Below are 25825 nucleotides of genomic sequence, written 5' to 3' on the forward strand. Positions count from 1 at the left end.
GTGTGGCCATAATTTTTTTTAAAGTTGCATAGAAGAGAGATAATTAGTTTCACAAGTACATTATAATCAATTAAAAATATAATAAAAAATGATGTATATAATTTAATTTATTACACACGGCTCAAAAAATAAAATAAACAAGGTTATATGTTTGTATTACAAAAATTGGTATACAAAAAAAAAATTATAAAAAATGGCATATATGTAAATATTATAAATTACGTCATTTTTGTAAATAGAATCCAAAATGCAACACCATATGTAAATTTTCCAATAAGTTATAACCCTAATTTTTTTTATATATAATGTTATACATCATAGTTGTAACAAACCTCCTATCAGTTTAAAAAAAATTATGAATAATTTATAGTGCCGAAAATATGATTCAATCAATATTTTACATGTATTTTTATATGTGTAAACAATAATTTTTTTGCACCATCTTTTCAGGATAATGAATTATTTAAAATTCTCCTTTTAAAGAAGAATGTTTACGGTCAACCTTCTATTTCAACCTCTTAGTTAATCTGTGCCCCAAAAAATATATGCCACAATATTTTTTTCCAATTTTTTTTCATAGAGGTATTCATTGTACTTACAACATCCTTCCTGTAAATTTTCAAAAAAATTATGAATAATTTACAGTGCCGAAAATAAGTTCGTTTTTTTTTTTCGAACACACGTGACGTGGTAAACCGGAATATCAAGAATTCAGCTTTCGGCACCGTAAACTATTTAGAATTTTTTGAAAATTTATAGGAAGAATGTCGAAATAACAACGAACACTGCCATGAAAATAATTGAAATAAAATAATCAGACCTGTATTTTTGGAGACGGAGGTTAACTAAAAGGTTGAAATAGGAGGTTACAGTAGAACCTCTCTTTGTGAAAAATTAGTAGAAGTTTTGCTATATAACTACAATGTATATTGATATATAAAAAAAATTGGTTATAACTGTCTTACTGAAAACAAGTCATTTTCATGAGTACAACAATACATGACTAAGAGAGTTGGCAAAATAAGTTACAATACGATAACACGACACAATTAATTGACACGAATCGACACAAAATGACATTAACACAATTTATTACAAAATTTAATAAAAATATATAAAATAAATTAAATAAAATTTTTACAATTTTTTCTAATCATTTTAATACAAATAAAATGACAAATGTAAACTTCATGAGCTAATTTAGCTTTTTGTGAGAACTATTTTATAAAATTCAACTAAATTAATCATTATATTGAGCATAAATGACAGTTAAAATACACAATATTTTAAAAAAGTTGCACTTTTATACTTAATTTTTTTTGTAGTAAATATACTCAATGTTTTCAAAATGTTGCAGTATTATACCCAAATTTTTTTGGCGGTAAATATACTCAATATTTTTAAAATGTTACACTTTTATCTATTTTTTATTATTTTGATAAATAATAAGAAAGTGAAGGAAAAATATATGATTTTAATTATTATTTAAATTTTAAATTATCTCATCTTTCTTATTCTTTCTCAAAATAACTATTTAAAATTAAATATTAATAAATATTTTATTAAAATTAATAAAAATAATTAAAAATAATTAAAAACTTATATTTTCATCAATTTAAAATATAAGTTCATTTTAAAAAAAATTAAGGAAATATATAAATTTTAATTATTTTGATTAATTGTATTAATCTTAATTTTTTTATTATTTCAAAAGTGAAAATAAATTAAAAATAACTAAAATCTTGCATTTTTCATCCACTTTCTTATTATTTTTCAAAATAATTTTAAAAAATTGCTACATAAGTGCAATATTTTAAAAGTATTATATTTACCGAAAAATAATTGAGTATAAAAATGTAAAATTTCGAAAACATTAACTACATTTAGGGCACAAAAAAATTAGTTATAAAAGTACTACATTTTAAAACCACGAGGAGTACATAAATCAATTTTAGGCACAGTGCTGATAATATTAAACTGGTTATAAGACAGTAACACGACACGAATCGATTATAAATGTATTGATACATAAGACGAATTTGACAGCCAAAATCTTCCTTCAACTTTTTTCATATTAAATTCTAGTAATCATTACGTGACACCGGAAGCTGGTAAGTCAGCATCGGTAATGGCTTCCGACCAGCTGGTTTGAAATTTTGAATTTCGCTGGGCTCACGTGGGGCCAACTACCATTCAACCGCTACCATTCTCTTTCCCGCCAAGACCACACTGAGTTATACCAACCGAGTTATGATTCACCCAAAAGGCCTTCTCTATCTCTTTCCTCACTTACATAGAAAACCAACACAACTCGTACGACTCCAACTTGCTTTCGGTCATGCTCAAAGGGGGGAAGCTCAAGCTGCCGGAGAAGCCCCGGAAAGCCTTCCCGGACCGACTGGGAAGCCTTGTCGTCGGTTTCGATGATAAAGAAGAAGAAGGTGATGAGCTTGGTGGGTTTGCTTCGGTGATCGATTCAGGGGAGGAGCTCGAGACGTTTCTTCCCAACGATGGGTCGATCGGCTCCATTCAAGAGAACGAAAGTGATGCAGTTAAGGGTTTTGATGACGAGGACGTTGAGGTATCGGATTTTGAGGTCAGAATGAAACTCAGGAGAGAACAGGCGAGTTCGGTTTCGGTTTTGAAAGCCATTGCCGCCGATGAGAAAAGGTCTAATCTTGAGTATGAGGTGAGATTTTGCCTCTCCCTCGTTTGTGCAGTTTCTCTCTCGTTTAACTTCAAAAAATTGGGGTTTGAGGCGATTTGCAAGATTAGAAAGGTTTTGTTTGTGTTTGGTTGGTGAGAAAACTGGCAATGAGACAGACTGGAAAAAGGGAAAAAAAAACAAGCCAACATAATGTTTTAAATCAGATGAAACATGGAGCTTTGTTTGTGTTTATATATATATATATAATCTAGAAAAACTTATAAACCATGAAACAAGGTTCATACACTAAACAGCATTATTTACTAAATCAAAAACTATAAAGGGGTCGTATCCCTAATATAATAACCTTATTGCCCTTGTGTAGCTTTCATTGCCAGAAATCAACTTGGAAAAGTTGCAAAGAGTTGCAAGTACAGGGCTTCCTGATGGAGGAAGTTTGCGATCAACAACATGGAAGGTAAAGCCTTATAGTTTAGATAGCTATATACTAAAATAAGGCAATGGAAATTCTGTGAAATAACATTGGTTCTTGTTAATCATATATGGTGATAAGTTCTGGTTTTGAGTATTGATTTTTATTGCATGGCAATGTGAGCAGCTACTATTGAGTTATTTGCCACCTTGTCGTGATTTGTGGGAAAAAGAGCTGAAAGAAAATCGAGCCAAATACGCTAAGCTTAAAGAGGAGCTTCTTTTAAGTCCTGTAAGACTTTTCTCTCTAAATATCTCAAGTGATGTATATGAACTTCTTATACACTAATCTTTGTATATGTATATCTCAACTGCTTTTTGTTCTCTTGTTATTGCTTATCTTTGAGGCTTTGACTAATCATGATCATTAATCTAGACAGTCAGAATTCACAAGGATAAAAGGTGGAGATTCGAGTAGTCCCCATGGCCAGCCTGCTGAGATTGATGTTGATGGACCTCTTAAACGACATGACATTTCCCATGAAGATCACCCTTTAAGCCTTGGGAAATCTAGTGCTTGGAATCAGTACTTTGAGGTAAACAAATGCATCTCCATTATAAGATCTTATCTTGGATTTGCTTTTGTTTCACTATATGATGCTTATCAGAGTAGGCATACTCATTTTGCAGCATACAGAAATTACTGAGCAAATAGATCGTGATCTGCAACGAACACATCCCGACTTGAAATTCTTTTCAGGGGAATCACCATCCAGTAAGAAGAAAAGGGTATCTTATCCACACATTAGAAATTTCTAAGTCTTCTCGAACGAGCTCATACATTCATGAATTACTGAATGGACACGGTGTTCTGTTTTTACCTCTTTTAGGAAGCAATGAGAAATATTCTTCTCGTATTTGCAAAACTAAATCCAGCAATCCGCTATGTACAAGGCATGAATGAGGTCTTGGCACCAATATTCTATGTGTTTAGTACAGACACGGATGAGAAAAATGCTGTAAGAACCTCCTAGATATCTTAAAACTAAGTTTTATCTTGCCTATATATATGACTATTTGCCATAACATGCTCTAGTTTTTCTGGTCTTGATATCATGTTATGTGTAGGCAAATGCAGAAGCAGATAGTTTTTGTTGTTTTGTTAGACTCTTGAGTGATTCAGTGGATCACTTCTGTCAACAGCTAGATAATAGTACAGTAGGTATACTTTCTACTCTTTCTCGCTTGTCAGAGTTATTAAAAGCCAATGATGAGGAGCTTTGGAGGCATCTTGAGTTCACCACAAAGGTAATGTGTCAAAACAAAGACCACATCACTGCTTTCACCAGAGTCATGTGGCTTTCATAGTTTTCGCAAAGCTCATCAGAAGTGTAGTGAAGGAAATATTATTATGCCATAGAAGTGTAATGAAATGAATAAAAATGCACTACTATTCATTACATTTTGCTCATTTTCAACCGCTCAATGGCATGTTAACTAGAAAATTTTCTGATATTATTATTAACCTTCTAAGCAGGTGAAACCACAGTACTACGCATTCAGGTGGATCACATTGCTACTTACTCAGGAATTCAGTTTCCATTCCATCATGAGAATATGGGATACTCTACTGAGTAACCCTTTTGGTGTTCAGGTCTCTCTCCCTCTCTCTCTGTCCTCAAACCAAAATAAAAAAGAAAGCAATGAAGATAAGAGGCACTTCTGGTGCTAAGCATGCATACACGTGCGATATAGTTATTAGTGTGCGGTGATAAATACTGAAATATATACATTTACTAGTTATAAATAACATGCAATTCAGGTTTGGTTAATTTAATTTAGAAATTATTATATTTTTTAATTATCATTTAAATTTAAATAAAAAACAATATCATATATTTTAAAAGAATAACATAAATATTTTTTTTTTAAATAAGCCAAAATATTATATATAATTTTAAAAAAAATAAATAATATCATAATTTTTATTTAAAAAAATCATTAAACTAAGAATCTGTTAGATATACACTTTTTACATATTAAAATATGATGCATTCTAGTTTCAAAATAAATTATTTGATGTTGTTTTTTAGTTTGAAATTTAGTATTCATAATAATTTAAATTTTGGTCATTTTTATGCTTTGATTTATATATTATATATGGTGATTTTAGTTTTAAACTTAAATAATTTTTTTCTAATATTCTTTTAGAAGAAATATTCAATATAATAATATATTAAGAAATTCTAAATTAAAAATATGAATTTACAAAATTTATTTGGTAAAATTTTAATCATTTAATTAAAATTTGTTTAAAGAAAACAAAATTTATATATAAATATATATTATTCAATTAATGGCTAAAGTAATTAAAATAAGTAATTTCTTATTAGAAAAACTAAACGATAAAAAAAAAAGAAATATGTACATTTATGTCGTAATATGCATGGATAAATAAAATATATTAACTGTCAAAATAAATAATTAATAAAAGAAAGAAAATAATAAATTTAAACACATAAATATTTTTTTGTTATAGTTTTTAAAACATAATTGATAGAGTAATTTAAATATTTTTAACATGAAATTTTAAAATATGTGATGATAAATAATTATGACTTATTTATTATTATTTTTTATTTTTCAATTTATTTAGCTAATTTAGATGATTTTATTTTTTAAATTTATTTATCTTATTTAGATGACTTTAAAACTAACGATGTTAGAAAACAATAAAAAATAAAGTGATAAATCTAATGGAAACCAACAAATTTCCTTAAACTCACATTATTATAAAGATATATTGATGGTTAGATTATACCTGCAAGTGACTAAGTAGCCTGCATTCCTTGCAGGATATGCTTCTAAGAGTGTGTTGTGCAATGCTACTATGCATAAAGAGCAGACTGTTAAAAGGTGATTTTATAGCTAACATAAAGTTGTTACAGCACTATCCTGACATTGACATTGAACACCTTCTTAAGGTAGCTCAAGATCTTAGTCCTGATACTTCTTCTTTCCGCTTGTCCCCTTAAATGAATCCAATATATTCTTCTCTGTACTGTCTTTTTGGGTTATGTTTTTTGTTGAGGGAAATACAAGAGAGAAACTGCTACTTTTTGATTCCAAGATTATTATTTCTTGAGTTATTATACTCTAACACAGTTGATCCTTTCTTCTGAGACCTGGTTTTGGGACACACCATTTAGCCTTGTTTTCAAACTTTGACATTCTTCCATTCTATACTCCAAATGTAAATAAGCCCAAAAGGGAGACCCAAATTTTCATACCTTAAAAGATGTAATTTTATTGGACCAAGTCTTTTTAGGGGAAGACTTGACTAATAGTAATTGACCTTCTCTACATAGATATTTGGCTTCTGTCAAAAACAGTGACTAACCTTCTCTACATAGATAATTAAAGACGCGTTAATCTTCCAGAAACTGAAAAGAACTTTATTCTCGTTTTATCCATAGAAAAGGACCAAGCAGACTATTATTAAAGAGTATTTATTATCCACTACTCTTCTTTTTATGATAATTTTATAGTATAGTTTAATGAGTTAATTAATTAATCAAGGTAAGAAGGAAATAATCTGGTGCCGTCTCTGATCAATAAAAATGGAAATGTTTAGTCCTTGTAATGTGGTCTTCTTGGTAGGATTGTCAAGTTTGACGGTAGTGTGGTTCTCACATTATCTATCCATAGAACAATGCTATTTCAAAATCAATTCTTTAATCCGTAACCAATATATATATATATATATATATATATATAAATGGGAAATTTGCAGCAGTAATGAATTCCATTACTCATTTTGTACGGATGTTGGCAAGGGCAATGTACAATGCAGACTTGTTTAGTTTTAAGATTGTTTATAATTTTAAATATTGTGTATAATTTTTATTAAAATTATACTTCTATATATATATAAATATTTATATCAATAATCTATATATATATATATATATATGATATCTAAACATAACGTTAACATAAATATATATTTATGTGGCTACGCGGCTTATATATAAAATACAATAATATTTAAAAAAAAATTAATAATAGAAAAAAATTAAAAATAGAAAAAGTTATAGTGTACACAGTAGTATATATGCATCAATTATTTTTAATTTATAATGTATATCACAATATCTTTTTAGTGAATTTGATGAAGAAAAAGAGTTTCAATCACTTGATAAAAAAATAAATTATCACACAAATTTAAAAATTTTGGGCATGTACACAAATGAATATATATATATATATATGTGTGTATATGTGATCATATTATTATGTTTATATTGCCAAAAAAAAATGTTAGATAGATATGAACAAAATAACATATACTTAAACACAATCAAATTACATAGAAAATATTGAGATATACGGCGAATACAAAATCTGAAAATCATATAAATATATATATATATATATATGTATATACAGACCTATGCAAATATAAATCATAAAAATATATATGTATATATATATATATGCATACAAAAATAACAAGGCGGAGATAAACATGACTCTTGATACCAAATGTTAGATTTAAAATTAAACTAGATGCATAACAATCTTAATGCGGAATAAACAGATTATTATAAAATTTAGAGGATCGAATATATTTACTTCTAGCTATTGCAATTGATAATCTCGATTTACAACTCTAGATCTACAAAAGAAAAGAAGAGAAATTAGAACGAGTACACAGACTTCCAAGCTCTTACTAACTCTTTTAAATGGAGTTACTGAGAGACAGAATAATGAGTAGCGAGCTTGAGGACCGGTACTCTATATCTATAGAGTAAGACATTCCATCAGAGTCTCTGCTACATATTGAGATATTCTCTCAATCAGTTTGGATATACAAAATCGGATAATAAACAAAATTGGGTAAAAAATAATATTGACCATAAATCAGAATATTTGTTAATAAAATATTGACTTGATTTTATATACCATATAAATAAATATTATAATATATTTATATAGCTATATGACATATATATAAAATACAATAATATTTAAAAAGAAATTAATAATAGAAATAAAATAAGAATAGAAAAAGTCGTGTAAACAATAGTATACATGCATCAATTTTTTTTAATGTATCTCATAATGTCTGCTATGATCTTGACGAAGAAAAAGAGTTCAAATCACTTTATAAAAAAACAAATTATCACACAAATTTATAAGATAAAAAAATGATATGTATGGCTTTATTATTTTTAAATAAATATAATTTAATTATTTAAATTATCATAAAATATCTTTAAAATATCATATTTTAATTAATTAATTTATTTATTTATTTTTGTTTAAGTTTATATTTGTTCGAATTTTTGTGACAACAAAAAATTATATGTTATATGTTTAAATAATTATCATTGTAAAATATCTGAAAAATATTTAATTTTAATTTTTTTAATTATTTATTTATTTAAATTTAAATCATGTTTATAATCTACTATTAAATATACAAATATTTTAAAATATTCTATTAAAATTAATAAAAAAATTAAAAAACCGTACAAACAAAAAAAATTCATAATACATATATAAGATTACAACTTGAAAATTTTCAATTTCTTAACATTTTTATAGCTCACATAAATATGCAATACAATACAATCCTCGGATAAATTCTTTGTTTTTTTATTTCTTTATAATAAATAAATGTATAAGCGTGTACCACGTGGTTAAGTTTTGTGGCAGCCTTGACAGGTCACAATGACTGACTTTTTATACCATCCAATGACTGTGTTGTAATAAATTATTATATATATTTTATTGGTTACTTTACTTCTATGGTGCAACCGAAAGACAAGTATATCGGTGTACTTTAATAATTTTAATTGTTAGTATCTTCTGAATTTTCTAAAAATTACAAATAATTTCCTTTAATAAAAGCAAGATTAAAAAAGCTTACTGCACGCGTCATAAAGTTTTTTAATGTTTGTGAAAAATAATATATATTAAAAAATTATTCAGAATTTTCTAAAAATTTATATAATATTTTAAATAACTGCAATTTATACAATCATAACAAAAATTGTACAAAAAAACTATACCAAAAAGACAAAAGTGTACCATATTTCTTTTTGAGATGGTGCATTATAGATTTCCCCTATTTTATTTCATTTGGAATTATGGTTTTATAACTGATTTTTTGGTTATTTTTGTGGTAGGTTAGTTAGTTTTGTAATTCTTAAGCCTATATATATATTCTGCCTAGATTCATTAATAAAGAAGATTGTTTTTTTCATTTTTCTTTGGGCCTTTCTTTTTCTTTGTAATATATTTATCTTTTAAATTCTATGCATATTTTCAGGCCAAGTTTCCCATTACACAAACGTGTTCATTACTCCAACAAGTTGTCCCAAAACAAACGAAGAAAAAATGGTACTTTTTGTATTCAATTCATGGCAGCCAGTAGCTCAACCATTTGGCGCACATTGTATATTTTTATTTTATCTATTGGAAATAACCTAAGGCATTATTAGAAAATGTTGAGCAGAGTTAACCAATCTAATGTTAATTTTGCCTCAAAAATTAATCAAAATTGTTTCAATTATTATTTTCATAATTATTTTTGGTGCTTGAGCTTCAAAAATGGACCCCAACTGACAACTATGCAGCCCACTAATTTTTAACTAAACATTTTAGGCTGCTGTAGTATGTTTACTATTTTTTCTTTTCTTTCTAGACTGGTCTTGTTTTCTTCTTGTATTATTATATATTCTCCTTCCTCGTTACTTTAATAGACCATAGTTTCGATCTGATAAAGCTAAGCCAAGCTAAGCTAGAAAAGAATAATAGAACTGGAATTAGAGTAATTTACAAAGATATTATGTAAAGCCGCCCGTGAGAGTTGTCAAAAATGTATTAAAAAAAATAACAAATAAAATAGATAAATAAATAAAGTACCAACTTGTTATTTAACGGATTATGCTCCTATTTACCTGCACCACTAATGAAAAACCTTATCCTTAAAAAAATCTTAATATTTTACAATCATTATAATAATAATAATAATAATAATAATAATAATAATAATAATATTTTCTTATTAAATTCTTCTCTACTCCCTCTCGTTCAACCTCTCCACTTTTATTCACATGCAGTGTATGGTCTCTACATTTTTTCCACGAAATTTACCAACGACTCTATCTCTATCCAATAATTTAAAAACATTTATGTATATATGTCCAAGTCTTTGAGCCCATTTTCCATGTTGAATTAACAATTTATTTGGTCCTTGCTCTTCAGTTTTTTCTCTCTTTATTTCATTTTTAGCCTCTTAAGTCTTAACTATACATATTCCTGTATAGTTAAGTACCCTTTTTCTTCTTTTCTTCATTGCATTTCAGTGATTAAGGTTTCTGAGAATCTATATACGTACGTTATATATATTTATATATAAATAGAGAGAGAGAGAGAGCTATGAAGCCAGTATTGCTGCATGGGATTCTTCACGCGACAATCTACGAGGTTGATAAGCTTTCAGGTGGATGTTGCTGCATGTTTTTCTGCAAGGTATCATATACAATATTTACTATCCTTAAACTCATTTCATTAATACTAAACACAACACTTAACCAAATCTACTTATTACTACTATTATCTGTTTTTAGTTGCATGTAATAATTATTGTTATGTTGTCTACAAATTTTCAATGAAATTTTCAGCTGACGAGCAAAATTGAACACAAAATTGGGCTTAGCAAAGTAACTCCTAGACTGTATGCATCAATCGATTTAGGGAACACTAATGTTGGCCGAACCAGACTGCTCGAAACCAGAGTCTCGAATCCGCAATGGGACGAGACGTTTCACATTTGTTGTGCACATACGACATCTAATGTTGTGTTCACCATCAAACAAAATCGTCTTGGTCCCGATGACGAAATTGGAATAGCTTATTTTCCAGCTGAGAAACTTCTCAGTGGGAAAGAAGTAGACCAATGGTTTCCTCTCTTGGATGAGAAGCATCACAAGCCTCTCAGAGATGGTTCCAAAATCCATGTCAAGTTGAAATTTGAAGGGGTCTCTAAATACATTAACTGGTCACAAGGAATAAAAGGTAGTCCTAAGTTTCAAGGTGTACCTTACACATTCTTTCCTCAAAGGAGTGATTGTAGAGTTACCCTTTATCAAGATGCTCATATCCCAGATAAATTTATGCCCAAAGTCTCTCTTTCTGGGGGTAATTATTATCACCCTAATAGATGTTGGGAGGATATTTTTGATGCCATATATAATGCAAAGTACTTGATTTACATTGCTGGTTGGTCTGTGTGTACTAGAATTACCTTGATAAGGGACAGTAGGAGGCGAAAGGAAGGAGGCGATTTGACCCTTGGTGAGTTACTTAAAAAGAAGGCTAAACAAGGAGTTAAAGTACTAATGCTTGTTTGGGACGACAAAACTTCTGTGAAGTTGCTTAATAACGATGGAGTGATGGCTACACATGATGAAAATACCGGGAAATACTTCGAAAACACCGGTGTCCACTGCGTTTTGTGCCCTCGAAATCCAGACGATGGACAAAGCATTATTCAAGAATTGAAGGTTTCCACCATATTTACTCATCACCAGAAGACTGTTGTTGTGGACTGTGAGAATGTCTCAGGTGGGGGAGCATCAGAGAAGAGGAGAATTGTGAGCTTCCTTGGTGGTATTGATCTATGTGATGGGAGATATGACAATCCTACTCATTCAATTTTCAGGACTTTGAATACTACTCATAGTGATGATTTTCATCAGAATAATTTCCGTGGTGCCTCAATTGAGAAAGGTGGACCAAGACAGCCTTGGCATGACATTCATTGCAGGGTAGAAGGGACTATTGCTTGGGATGTTTTGTGCAACTTTGAGCAAAGATGGATGAAGCAAGGTCATAACAAGGACTTGCTTAATGAATTGAGAAGGCTCCAAGAGACTTGTATTATAACTCCCTCTTCTGTTATGTTGCCTGAAGACCGTGAGACTTGGAATGTTCAATTGTTCCGATCAATTGATGGAGGAGCTGCTTTTGGTTTCCCTACCACTCCAGAAAAAGCTGCTGAAGCAGGCCTTGTAAGTGGTAAAGATCAGATAATTGACAAAAGCATTGAGTATGCTTATGTCAATGCGATTCGACGAGCTAAGAACTATATCTACATTGAAAATCAGTATTTCATTGGAAGCTCATATGGATGGGACTCGAAAGAATTTAATGTTCATGAGGTCGGTGCTGTACATCCTATTCCAAAGGAACTGTCTTTGAAGATTGTTAGCAAAATTGAAGCTGGGGAGAGATTTATGGTCTATGTTGTCATTCCTATGTGGCCAGAGGGCATTCCAGAGAGTGGTTCTGTTCAGGCAATACTACATTGGCAGAAAATGACAATGGAGATGATGTACAAAGACATTGCTAAGGCTCTCAAAGCCAAAGGACTTGATGCCAACCCCAAGGACTACTTGGCATTCTTTTGTCTTGGAAATCGTGAGACAAAGAAGCGCGGTGAATATGAACCCTCAGAAGAACCAGGAGATGATTCAGATTATAGCAGAGCTCAGCAAGCCAGAAGATTCATGATCTATGTTCATGCCAAGATGATGATAGGTAACATTCCAATTGACCATATTCTTTCTATTTGCATTTCCATATATGGCTCCCCATTAGGAATATCAATCCATGATTTTACTTTCATATGAAACTATACAGTTCTATAGTTAATTTGAGAATCATAGAAATCCAGCTTTTGATTTCTAAGTATGCTACATGTAAAATTAGTGATTCTTTTAAAGTTCACACTAACAACATAATTAGTAGCTTGAAATTACAGAAACATAGTATACTAAAGTGGGAATGTCTTATTTTTTGTAGTTGATGATGAATACATAATCATTGGCTCAGCCAACATCAACCAGAGGTCTATGGATGGTGCTAGGGACACCGAAATCGCCATGGGAGCCTATCAACCTCATCATCTTTCAACCCAGCAGCCAGCCAAGGGACAAGTTCATGGCCATAGAATGGCATTGTGGTATGAACACTTGGGAATGCTTCATGACACATTCCTTGAAGCAGAAAGCATCGAGTGTGTCCGAAAGGTGAACGAGATCTCTGAAAGTTACTGGGAACTCTACTGCAGAGAGAACTTAGAGCATGATTTGCCTGGCCACTTGCTCAGTTACCCTATTAGAGTTACTCAATATGGAGAATTGACTACTTTACCTGGAATGGAATGTTTCCCAGACACTAGGGCTGGAGTACTTGGGTCCAAATCAGATATACTACCTTCAATCATTACTTCTTAATTTCATATTTTAATTAGCTATGACTTGTGTGTAGTGCTCTTTTCAATTTTTTTTTTTTGTGTATTATTTCGTGTCAACAGCTTGAGATACCAAAGTGAGGTCATTATTTATTGATTTGTGATGTAAATTTGCAGCATGTGCTTTTAATGCCAATTGCTCTTTTTGATTTAAGGTCGTGTTTACCTTTCATGTCAACAGTGTTTTATTGGTTATACCTAGTGTTTGTAGGCACTAAAGTTAAATTAATCTCAAAACAGACTAAACTAAGAAACATAAATTTCTGTACAAACCCGACAAGTAGAATTTTCTTTATTTAGATTCGAAAGATACTTTTGTTGTACCTATTTTAGACCAAATTTGATTTCTATTTTTTTCTAGAAAAATTAGGATATTTGTATCACAACTAACATGTATATATAAATTTAATATTTCAAATATGTTATGAAGATAAAAAAAAAAAACGTTTTCGTTAATTTCTACATAATTGACACCAAGGTTAAAGTTTTTCAAAGATCATCAAGATCATCAACTATATCAAACACAAGAAAGTCATAATTTCAAACAAGTGATGTAGAGGCTTATCAAAAGGCTCGTGCTTTTGAACAATTTAATCAATTATGAAGTTCATTTGACATGCCCGAGCAATTTATTTTACACCATCTAAAAAGATAATACCACTTGGAATGTCTCAACTTAAATCTTATTCATTTAGAAACATTAGCTTTAGGTAGTATTTCATAACCACGATCTTCAAAAAAAAAAGTTCGTATTTTGCTAACAAAAAAACATCAAGTTGTAGATGTTTTGTGATACAATTTGCCTAGTATGGCGTGTTGCCCCTTTGGCACACCCACATGGGGTCATTTTGTAATGAGCATGCCTTGGTGCTTGATCATTAGTCAAGTCTTGCACCAAGCAACCTCATGGGATAGGATAGTGGCAGTTTTGTAATATTGCATATGTCTCCCAGACAAAAATCATATATGTTCCTGGGAAGACTTTATTTCCCTAGAAGGCTCCTTAGGGGGAGGTGACCTGGTGACTTAGGGAAGCACCATGGCCATCAGTAGATAGGGGCCAAAGCTGTGTACTCCCTTGCCCTATCAAGGCTAGCTATATATTAATGAAATAACATTTATCCATACTTGCCCCTGTGTGCTTCCTTGTTGCTTATGCATTACTTGTTTGTTATCTTCGTTGGGCCATTGTGTGCCACTTGCCTTGTTGTGTGCTTTGTGTTGTGTGGACGTTCCTAGGAATGACTTGCTCTGTGCTTGCTCATACTTCGTTATTGCCCGTTGCATGTCCGAGATGTGTATGTGGCTAACCGCTGAGTTTGTTTGCCTGTAGGTGTGTGTTGTAGGCTGACTTGCTAGCTTGAAGAGTCTGCAAGTGCCGCATGTTCCGTCTAGTTGGAGTACCCAAATAGCCGGCCCGTGACAGTTGGTATTAGAGCCAAGTTAGAAAGCACTTGGCAAAACACACTATGGTGAGCAACACTCAGAGGATCGAAGCTCTTGAGAAGCGGCTACGGGAACTAGATGGCCTGGACGAGAGGGTCAGGGATCTTTCCTTTGCAAGTCAGGACTCGGGATCGTCTGATGCAAACAATCGCATAGCTGCGTTGGAAAAGGAGAATGATGTTCTCCTATCCAGAATTATCGCGTTGGAGAAAAGAAACACTCCAATAAGTACTTCTGTTTCCCCTCGGTGGGAAGAGCGCATCGTAGCAGTGGAGCGCATGATAAAGGAACAAGAAGTTTCCATAAATGACACGACGGAAGACTGCAGGGAGGCAGTTGGCGTGCTCAGAGAAGACATGGCTGAGCTATCTGCCAAGGTAAACCTGACCATGCGAGCGGTTGGGAATGCCCCTGCAACAGGGCCAATAGGTATGGAGTATGGTCGAGCCAAAGTACCCGAGCCGAGGCCCTATAACGAGGCCAGAGACGCAAAGGATTTGGAGAATTTCCTCTTTGACATGGAACATTACTTTAGAGTCGTGCAGGCCGATTCAGAAGACGGAAAGGTCGCCATGGCTACCATGTATTTGTCGGGGGATGCCAAGGTGTGGTGGAGGACCAAGTATGATGATATAGAGAATGGCAGGTGCACCATCACGTCTTGGGAAGACCTAAAGAGAGAATTAAAGACGCAATTTCTGCCAGAAAATGTCGCTTACATAGCTCGTCGCAAGTTAAGAGAGCTCAAACAAGTCGGGACAGTCCGAGAATATGTAAAGAGATTTTCGGGACTGATGCTCGATATTAAGGACATGTCCGAAGTGGACAGGCTCTTCTGCTTCCTTGAGGGATTGAAGCCGTGGGGCAAATAAGAACTTCAGAGACAGCGTGTGTCTGATCTGGCCACCGCTCAAGCTGTTGCCGAACGCTTAACAGATTACACTCTGGAGAGCAGCCTGCCGAAAAGGTCTACTCCTCCAACCAACTCAAGTAGTGCTGGGAGTAAGAAGTCTGGGAATTCCTAGCAGGGTAAGAATGGGGGAGAGAAGAGGACAGATGAGTCCAATTCTTCAAGTGGGACAAATGCTGCTGCAGGGAAGAAGCCGCTAGCTTGTTGGCTTTGCAAAGGCCCACATAAGTCGGCAGTTTGCCCTTACAGGGGCCAGCTGAATGCCCTCATTTCCCAAGGACAACAGGGCGAAGGAGAAGAGGAAGACGAAGAGTACGCGCACATGGGCGCTGCCCGTCTGTTAAATGCTCTCAAGAAGCATGGCGAGAAAGGGAAGAAGACCATGGGGAAAGGGCTAATGTTCGTGGATGCCACTATCAATGGCAAGCCTGCCAAAAGCGTGATGATTGATACTGGCGCCACCCACAACTTCATCTCTGAACTTGAGGCAAAGCGACTGGGACTGAAGCTGGAGAAAGATGCAGGCCGCATGAAAGCGGTCAACTCCAAAGCCTTGGCCACAACTGGCGTGGCTAAAGGGGTAAAAGTGAGAATCGACACGTGGGAGGGGCAGACTAACTTGTTGGCCGTCCATATGGACGACTTCGATGTAGTTTTGGGAATGGACTTTCTAACCGAGAAAGGTGCCATTCCAATTCCTGCCACTGGAAGCTTACTCATAATGGGAGAGACTCCTTCCATGGTACCTGCAAAGGTGAAACCACCCCCTGGTGTGAAGATTCTATTAGCTTTACAGTTCAAGAAGGGTGTGAAGAAGCAGGAGCCCACTTATGTAGCTGTACCCACCGTGTTCGAAGAAGTAGTGGAAGAAATTGTTCCACTAGAAATTACGAGGGTCTTAAACATGTATGGGGATGTGATGCCAGATAAACTCCCCAAAGCCTTGCCTCCAAAGAGGGGGATTGATCACCAAATAGAGCTGGTGCCCGGAGTGAAACCTCCAACAAAAGCGCCATACAGAATGGCACCCCCTGAGCTAGAAGAATTGAGGAAGCAATTAAAAGAGCTATTGGAGGCAGGCTTCATTAGACCATCAAAGGCGCCATTTGGCACACCGGTGCTATTCCAGAAGAAGCACGATGGGAGCTTGAGACTATGCATCGACTATAGGGCTCTCAATAAGGTGAAAGTTCGCAACACCTACCCCATCCCTCTGATCGCTGATTTGTTCGACCAGCTAAGTGGAGCCAAATACTTCACAAAGTTGGACTTGAGATCGGGCTACTATCAGGTGAGGATTGCAGATGGGGATGAACCAAAGACTACGTGTGTTACTAGATACAGAGCATTTGAGTTTCAAGTAATGCCGTTTGGGTTGACAAATGCACCTGCTACCTTCTGTACACTAATGAACCAAGTATTCCATGAGTATCTAGATAAGTTCGTGGTGGTGTACTTGGATGATATCGTGGTTTATAGCGCTATGATTGAAGAGCATCAAGAACACTTGGCTCAAGTGTTTCAGAAGTTGAGAGAGAACAAGCTATATGTGAAGCGCGAGAAATGCTCGTTTGCACAGGAGAGCATCAAGTTGTTAGGCCACGGTGTGGAACGTGGCCGAATTCGTATGGATCTGGAGAAGGTGAGGGCAATCCAGGAATGGAAAGCCCCCACAAACGTGAAAGAACTCCGCTCCTTCTTGGGCCTAGCCAACTACTATAGACGATTTGTGGATGGCTACTCAAGAAGGGCGACACCCTTGACCGAGCTTCTGAAAAAGAGTGTGATTTGGGCGTGGACTGACAAGTGTGCTGAAGCGTTCAGGAGTTTGAAAGAAGCCATGATGAAAGATCCTGTTCTTGCCTTACCAACTATTAGCAAGCCCTTCGAAGTACAGATAGATGCATCAGATTATGCTCTGGGAGGGGTACTAGTACAAGAGGACCACCCGGTCGCATATGAGAGCCACAAGCTGTCTGAAGCTGAGAGGAGGTATACGGCCCAGGAGAAGGAGCTCCTTGTAGTTATACATTGCTTGCGAGTGTGGAGGCATTACTTGCTGGGGTCAAAGTTCGTGGTGAAGATGGATAATGGAGCTGTGAGTCATTTCCTTACTCAGCCGAAGCTGACCCCTAAGTAGGCTCGATGGCAGGAGTTTGTGGCGGAATTTGACTTCTGTTTTGAGCATAGGGCAGGACGCTTGAACCAGGCAGCTGATGCCTTGAGTCACAAAGCGGAGTTGGCGACTCTAAAGATCTTGGCTAGTTTGTCGGTTAGCGTGGTGAACACTCCACTCAAGGATCGCATCAAAGAAAACCTGGAGAAAGACCCAATTGTCAGGACCATCCTGAAGCTCGTAAAAGAAGGCAAGACTCGCCAGTTCTGGGTGGAGGACGATCTTCTGTGGGCTAAAGGGGGGCGCTTGTATGTTCTAAAAGCTGGAGATTTGCGAAGGACATTACTAAGCGAGTGTCATGACACCCTGTGGGTAGGTCATCCAGGGTGGCAGAGAACCCACGCACTCTTGAAGCAGGGGTACTACTGGCCACAAATGCGAGATGATGTAGCGGAGTACACCAAGACTTGTCTCGTCTGTCAGCAAGACAAGGTCGATAGGAACAAGACACCTGGTTTGTTGGAGCCCTTGCGAGTCCCAAGCCGACCATGGGAAAGTGTGTCGCTTGACTTTATCACCAGTCTTCCGAAGACAGGGGATTTAAGTGCGATCTTGGTGGTCGTCGACAGATTCTCGAAGTACGCAACATTAACCCCAGTGTCGAAGTACTGTTCGGCAGAAGAGACAGCCAGACAATTTTCCAAGCATATTGTCAAATATTGGGGAGTTCCCTAGAACATCGTTAGTGACCGAGATGGAAGATTCACGGGGACCTTTTGGTCCGAACTATTCAATCTCTTGGGGTCACAACTAAACATTTCCTCGAGCTACCATCCGCAGACAGATGGGCAGACAGAAAGATTCAATGGGATGTTGGACGAGTACTTGCGCCACTTTGTCAATGCCAATCAGAAGAATTGGCCGCAACTACTCGATGTAGCTCAATTTTGTTTCAACTCTCAAAAGAGTTCTTCATCGAATAAGAGCCCTTTTGAAGTTGTTAATGGACAGCAGCCATTGTTACCCCACACAGTGGATGAATATCGCGGTCGAAACCCGCGAGCCTTTCACTTCACAAAAGACTGGAAGAAAACGACAGAGATTGGCCGAGCTTATTTAGAAAAAGCATAAAAAATAATGAAGAAGTGGGCTGATCAGAAGCGCAGACCACTGGAGTTCAAAGCAGGTGACTTAGTGTTAATCAAGCTGAGGCCCGAACAGTTGAGATTTCGAGGGGACAAAGACATCAGACTCGTTCGCAAGTACGAGGGTCCGGTCTCAATCATCTCAAAAGTTGGCCTAACTTCCTACAAAGTCGACCTACCAGCCTGGATGAAGATACACCCGGTCCTTCATGTCAGCAACTTGAAGCCGTATCATGAAGATCCAGCAAATCCAGTGCGCAACCAGTCAACCAGAGGAGGAGTCATCGTTCAGCCAAGGAGCAAGCGTCAGCCTGAAAAAATCCTGGTAGAAAGGCTGGTCACCACTGACCGTAAAAAACATAAAGAATATCTGGTAAAATGGAAGGGGCTCGCAGACAATGAGATCAGCTGGGAGAGGGCGGAAGACTTGAAGAAGCTCACGCAGAAGATTGAAGATCTACAAGCTACTTCGTCGAGGACGCCGAAGGATTGAGTGGGGGAGAGTGTGGCGTGGTGCCCCTTTGGCACACCCACATGGGGCCATTTTGTAATGATCATGCCTTGGTGCTTGATCATTAGTCAAGTCTTGCACCAAGCAACCTCATGGGATAGGGTAGTGGCAGTTTTGTAATATTGCATATGTCTCCCAGACAAAAATCATATATGTTCCTGGGAAGACTTTATTTCCCTAGAAGGCTCCTTAGGGGGAGGTGACCTGGTGACATAGGGAAGCACCATGGCCATCAGTAGATAGGGGCCAAAGCTTTGTATTCCCTTGCCCTATCAAGGCTATATATTAATGAAATAACATTTATCCATACTTGCCCCTGTGTGCTTTCTTGTTGCTTATGCGTTACTTGTTTGTTATCTTCGTTGGGCCATTGTGTGCCACTTGCCTTGTTGTGTGCTTTGTGTTGTGTGGACGTTCCTAGGAATGACTTGCTTTGTGCTTGCTCATACTTCGTTATTTCCCGTTGCATGTCCGAGATGTGTATGTGGCTAACCGCTGAGTTTGTTTGCCTGTAGGTGTGTGTTGTAGGCTGATTTGCTAGCTTGAAGAGTCTGCAAGTGCCGCACGTTCCATCTAGTTGGAGTACCCAAATAGCCGGCCCGTGACACCTAGCACTCTTCGAGTTAGTGCCCAACTCCCAATAACCAAATTCTCATTCAACATCCAAAATAGAGTTCCCAAATATATATTAGCAAGAAATAGAAACAATACAAAAATAGATTTCGGCATAAAACAGAATTTGGTTGACCAATAGCCCACTCTTTAGCGACGTTCGACCATAACAAACTCTCTCAGTCATCTTGGCTTCACGCGCGTCCTCTTCTCACGCATTGCACTTTCTAGAATTGCTTGTATCTTCTCTCTGGCTAGTGTGTCGAGTTCTTCAGCAGCTGTATTTGGAGACTCCATTTCAGATGCTTCATTTTGGGTTCCCTCATTTGTCTCCTTTTGGGCTCTTCGATCATCAGTCCATGTTTTAACTTGGGCTTCTAAGTATTTCGGGTCCAACAACACTTGGACTAATCTATCACTACTCCCATCCTCAAAAGTGACCTTGTCCTCAAGGTCAGTCAACCCATAGATCTGATAGAATGGCCCAAAGTCTTCCCAAGTAGCATCTTCAGGTGAGATATGCGACCACTGGACAAGAACCTGTGGTATGGTTTGAGAGCCCATCTTAATAACTCTACTAGCTACAATAGCAAGGGGTAGTAACAAGGGCCTATGTCCAAGATTCAGTTCAGGCAAGGAGAAGTGCTCTTGGGGCTGGTCACCATGGAATGGTTTGGGTAAGGACACATGGAAAGTAAGATGTATCTGACTTCCTTCAGGCAGTCCCAAGGTATACGTGATGGGTCCTGCATGTCCCACCACTGGAAAAGGACCAAAGTACCTTCGACAAAGCTTTGCATTTTTGCGTTGGGCCACGGTTGACTGTCGATATGGCTGCAACTTTACTAAGACTAGATCTCCAATAGAAAACTCAATGTGACGACATTTCTTATTAGCTTGTTGACACATTCGATGATGAGCTCTCTGTAGATTCAGTTTCAATTGTTGTAATATTGCATCCGGTGTGGTTAACTCTTCATCCACGGCCTGAACTGAAGTAGACCCACGAGTATACATGGGAATGGTGGGTGGTGGCCGCCCATACACAACCCGAAAAGGCGTCATACCAATTGCTGAATGAACACTGATGTTGTAATGAAACACAGCCCATGATAAATATCGACTCCAACTCTTCGGATTTTCAGCGGTGAAGGCTCTTAAGTATTGTTCCAAGTACCGATTTGTTACATCTGTTTGGCCATCGGTTTGGGGATGATAAGCTGAACTCATCTTCAAACGTGTACCCATCATATTGAACAGTCGCTGCCAAAATTTTCTAGTAAACACCAGATCTCTGTTAGAGACAATGGTGCGTGGCAAGCCATGGAGGCGAATGGCCATTGTTGAAAATAGTTCAACAACTTTAGTGGTTGAATATTGTGGGAGAAGAGCTCCAAAGTGAGCGTACTTGGTGAAGCGATCTACTACCACCAAGATTGTTATGAAGCCATAAGAATTCAGAAGTCCAACAATGAAATCCATTGCAAGATCTTCCCATACTCGCTCAGGCAATTCCAGCGGCTATAGCAGCCCATATGGTGCGGTTGGAGAATATTTCACAGTTTGAAAAATCAAGCAAGAATTGAAAAAATCATGAACATCTTGCCTCATACCATCCCAAAAGAAATTAGCATTCAAATGAAGGAAGGTTCGTTCCACACCGGTGTGCCCTCTTGCTGGAGTATCATGGAACTCTTGTAACAGTAGTTTCTTTAATGGGGAATGAACACTAATAACAAACCTGTTTATATGCATCAACAACCCATCTCTTGCAGTATACGCAGCGTCCCTAAACATTCCTTGTTGTAATTGTTGATGAATTGATACCAAGTCAGGGCATGTCTCATTTTCTTGCCGTAATTCTGCCAAAAACTCAAATTGGCCCTGTAACGCCCTACTACCTAGGGACCGTTATGTTGTGCATTTTAAACAGTGCTAAACTCGCTAACCGAGTCATTTGGCCATAATCGTGTAACTGAATGTGATTAACGGTTTAGGGTTAAAGATACAATGTTTCACTAAAACGTTTACTGTATACATTGGGATCCCAAAAAATATTTTAAAGGTTAATTACAATAAAATATTTACAACTAACCGACCTAAGCGACAAAATAGGGTTTAACCCTAGTTCCTCTGTAAACCCTCGGCCGTTGTGGTCGAGTAGCCACATATGTACACGTCGTCACCTAAGCTTTCCAACTCAAGGATGGTCCAACTTTCTTTTGCCTTTACCTGCACCACATAGCACCCATGAGCTGAAGCTCAGCAAGAAAACTCAAACACATGCTTATAAGAAGATGATAACATGTCACCAAATCATAATAAGCATGTCTAGCAGTAATAACCCTATTCATGCATGCAGGCAAGTACAGATAAATGATTGTAGAGTTCTGCTCTCTGAATAGATGACTAATAAGTCATTCTCTGAATAGATGGCTAATAACTCTATCTCTAGATAGATGACTAATAAGTCTATCTCTAGGGTTCACTCCCTAAGCCATGTGACGTTTCAGTCACCTGAGCCTTTCAGCTCTGGCTCTATGTAACTAGCCTTTAGACTAGACAATCGCTTTAGGTTTCTTTGACCTTGGGGTCGGTCAAGCATTTAATGCTCATGTTGATTAGATCTAATCATTTCGGCTTGCATTCAACATACTAATATCGTTCTTGACTCATAAGCCAATACCATACGACCAGTGCTCAGTACTACTGCCGATCTTGACTAATAAGTCACAACTTCACAATCAATACTAACACCATTGTCGTTCCCTGACTAATAAGTCAGTGCTTCCTCAATGAGATAGTGCAAACAGATATATATATATATCATATGTCAAATATCCAGATATAAGGCATTCAATATGCTTAATCAACAATCAAAAGCATAATTATAATCATGCACAATTACAGAGACTCAAGCTTTGGCGAATTTTAGATTTCACCTTCATGCCATGCCATAATCACATATATTGCATGCATCACATACTAGGTGCAGTCTTCTTACCTTTGGTCCAAGCACAGGTTACCAATAAACGACCCTCAAGCACGATCCTATTTCCAAGCCCCTAGTGATAACCTAGTCACAACCATAATATAAAACCTCATCAAAATGAGTAAATAAATACTTCCAGACCCAAACCTAGCCTTCGGGACGTCGAATCCTATTCAACTAGGTAGTAGGATTGATCCCAGGCCCTTAGAATTAAGTTCCCATGGCTAAAACCAAATCTGGGCAACAATGCACAAGCCGGTCGCGTCTTGGCTTCAGGGTGCGGGCCGCGACTTGGCCTCTCTTGGGTCGCGGCGTGTTACAGATTTTCTACACGCAAGTATACACGTTTGTTTAACAAGTAATATAATGTAAGAAAGGTCGAACCCACAAGGACTGTTACCTAGTACCAATCATTAATCCTAATATTCTATTTGGTTAACGATAATTTGATTATAAGAATTAAGTAAAATTATTGAAATAAGAACGTAATTGCAAGAATAAAAGATAACAAAGGAAATAGAATTCAATAATTAAATGAACCAGGGCAATTAACTTCATCTACCATCCACTTTATATTTCACTAATACCAATTATACTATTCAATTCTCTCTCGTGATAGCAGGTCAACAAAAGTAACTTATATTCTTACTAGGATATACAAGTCTCAACCTTATGTAAAGTTTCTACATCTCGGTGACAGATGAATATATGACAGGCATTAAGTAAGACAACCCTACAGCTACACAGACCAAATAGGTACTCTTATCCTATAATGAAATCTATGTCTATTCATTTACAGCATAATCAATTCTCACTTCTCAGATTTCGAATCAAAATCATATAAATCATGTAATAGATGGCCATCCAATCACAAGCATTGAGCATAAATTCGAATAGATCACAAGACAGAATAGAAATCATAAAACTTGCATTAATTCAAAATAAAGTTTCAGGAGAATCCATTAACACCCTAGAAAAATAGTTTAGTTCATGACATAATTCATAATAACCATAGAAGAATTAAAAAGCATCCAAAATACAGAAATTAAAAGTAGAAAAGAAGAAAAACTATGATGAGTTCTTTGATTCCACTTGCAATCCTCCACAATGTGCTTCTACCCGTCTCCTAGGGTTAATCTCTCCTTTAAAATGTTATGAAGAAAGATTTTACAATCCGTAATTAATTCTATGCAAAAGGACAAAGTTGCCCTTGAAAAATGCCCTAAATTCGGCTTTCGTATGGACTGGCGCCACGACGCTGATGTGTAGAGCTGAAGCTCTAATGTGCTTCGCGTTCTTGATTTTGTCTCTGTAGTATGTAGCGCCGCTGCTCTATTTGGTAGAGCCGCAGCTCTAATTCCCATTTTAATAGAGCATCAAATCTATCTCCCTGACACCTCAGTACTAATTCTGGTTGAATCTTTTTTTCTTCTCTGTAACTCTTAGGGCTGCGGCTCTACACCATAGAGTTGCGACTCTAATTCCAACTTTTCACCAAATCATCAATATGACCCTCGGTTTCACCAAATTTCCATTCCTTAGCCCGTTTAACACCGTTTCTTCAAAAATTAAGCGTCCCCCACCCCAATTTCAAGCTATTTCCTTAATAACCACACTTAATACTGAAAACATAATAAACACCCGCATAATATCGCACAAAACCAAATAAAAGACTAAAATTACATATTAAAACACGCCATAAAAACATACCAAACTAATCCTAACAAATTCCCCCAAACTTATTCTTTACTCTCCCTCGAGTAAAGAACACAACTAAAACTCGATAAAACCTAAACAAACCAAGTTGACAACCATAAAATAGCCCCAAAAATCATGAATACCATATGCATATAATTCTAAAGAAAAGTAACATGCTACTTCCAATGTTAATCCAGAATTTCAATCAAAATACTTCACCCATTCACTGTAATCCATCAGTACTCATGCTCATTCACTCATACCCAATAAATATAAACAATTGAACCCACCTATGCACGCCAAATTCTCACCATCAACCCACTCAACATTGTTATTCCATATGCTTGCTATACTTACTATCCTCCACTAATGTAAACAAATACACACTTAAAAATCAATAGGACTTTACAAAGCTTCTAATGTCTGGCATAGGTAAAGGTGGATGAGAAGACATTTTAGGCTCAAGTATACCATAAGCATTCAAACCAAGCAACCTATCCCTTTAACTCAACTTCACATCCCACTGTTACCTTTTTTTTATTCTTTTCATTTTTTCAATATTGAGAATTTTTTTTCTTCTTTTTCAAACGACATTCCCCCAAACTTAGATTTTTCAGTAAATAACTTTAGGAATGTAGTTTATTATGAATTTATAATTTATTTCTCTCTCTCTCTCTCTCTCTCTCTCTCTTTTCTCTTCTTCAATCTTTTTATGCATTGAGTACCCACATGTTTCTACATATGCCCCTTAAACATTCAGTCCCCACTCTAATAAAAAGATATGTTTTTATGCTCATGGTATAGGACAAAGGGAATAATGAATACACAAATGCAAGTATAGGCTCAAAACATGTGTTAGACAATGAAAAATGTCAATTGTCAGGCTCAAATAGGGTAACTAGAGATAAAAATATATAAGGGTTAGCTTGAAAGGCTCAATCGTTCCAAAGATGGCCTATATCCTATTCTTAAGTGTGTATTATTTAGGA

The 25825-nt window shown here is 36.0% G+C and overlaps 2 protein-coding genes across 2 annotated transcripts; both read left to right on the top strand.

Annotated features, from left to right (window-relative positions):
* The first annotated feature begins 2104 nt into the window (after positions 1-2104).
* LOC133782718 (TBC domain-containing protein C1952.17c-like) lies at positions 2105-6446 on the top strand. Its single transcript, XM_062222079.1, has 9 exons — positions 2105-2689; positions 3033-3125; positions 3267-3371; positions 3520-3675; positions 3770-3868; positions 3970-4098; positions 4208-4387; positions 4617-4733; positions 5935-6446. The coding sequence occupies exons 1-9, from the start codon at positions 2339-2341 to the stop codon at positions 6112-6114; spliced, it is 1410 nt and encodes a 469-aa protein (XP_062078063.1). The 5' UTR covers positions 2105-2338; the 3' UTR covers positions 6115-6446.
* A 3747-nt stretch (positions 6447-10193) lies between these two features.
* Positions 10194-13560, top strand: LOC133782717 (phospholipase D alpha 1-like). Its single transcript, XM_062222078.1, has 3 exons — positions 10194-10621; positions 10774-12691; positions 12956-13560. Exons 1-3 carry the CDS (start codon positions 10529-10531, stop codon positions 13387-13389), a joined length of 2445 nt encoding a protein of 814 aa, XP_062078062.1. The 5' UTR covers positions 10194-10528; the 3' UTR covers positions 13390-13560.
* Positions 13561-25825: the final 12265 nt, after the last annotated feature.

Source organism: Humulus lupulus, chromosome 6 (genome assembly GCF_963169125.1).
Source record: "Humulus lupulus chromosome 6, drHumLupu1.1, whole genome shotgun sequence".
Taxonomy (NCBI): Eukaryota; Viridiplantae; Streptophyta; class Magnoliopsida; order Rosales; family Cannabaceae; genus Humulus; species Humulus lupulus.

Excerpts from the sequence above, each read along its gene's own strand:
- LOC133782718 (XM_062222079.1), top strand. The coding sequence starts at position 2,339 with ATGCTCAAAGGGGGGAAGCTCAAGCTGCCGGAGAAGCCCCGGAAAGCC. Across the intron at positions 3,869-3,969 it reads CATCCAGTAAGAAGAAAAGG|GAAGCAATGAGAAATATTCT; the intron begins GTATCTTATCCA and ends TACCTCTTTTAG. Across the intron at positions 4,734-5,934 it reads GTAACCCTTTTGGTGTTCAG|GATATGCTTCTAAGAGTGTG; the intron begins GTCTCTCTCCCT and ends CATTCCTTGCAG.
- LOC133782717 (XM_062222078.1), top strand. The coding sequence starts at position 10,529 with ATGAAGCCAGTATTGCTGCATGGGATTCTTCACGCGACAATCTACGAG. Across the intron at positions 10,622-10,773 it reads GCTGCATGTTTTTCTGCAAG|CTGACGAGCAAAATTGAACA; the intron begins GTATCATATACA and ends TGAAATTTTCAG. Across the intron at positions 12,692-12,955 it reads TCATGCCAAGATGATGATAG|TTGATGATGAATACATAATC; the intron begins GTAACATTCCAA and ends TATTTTTTGTAG.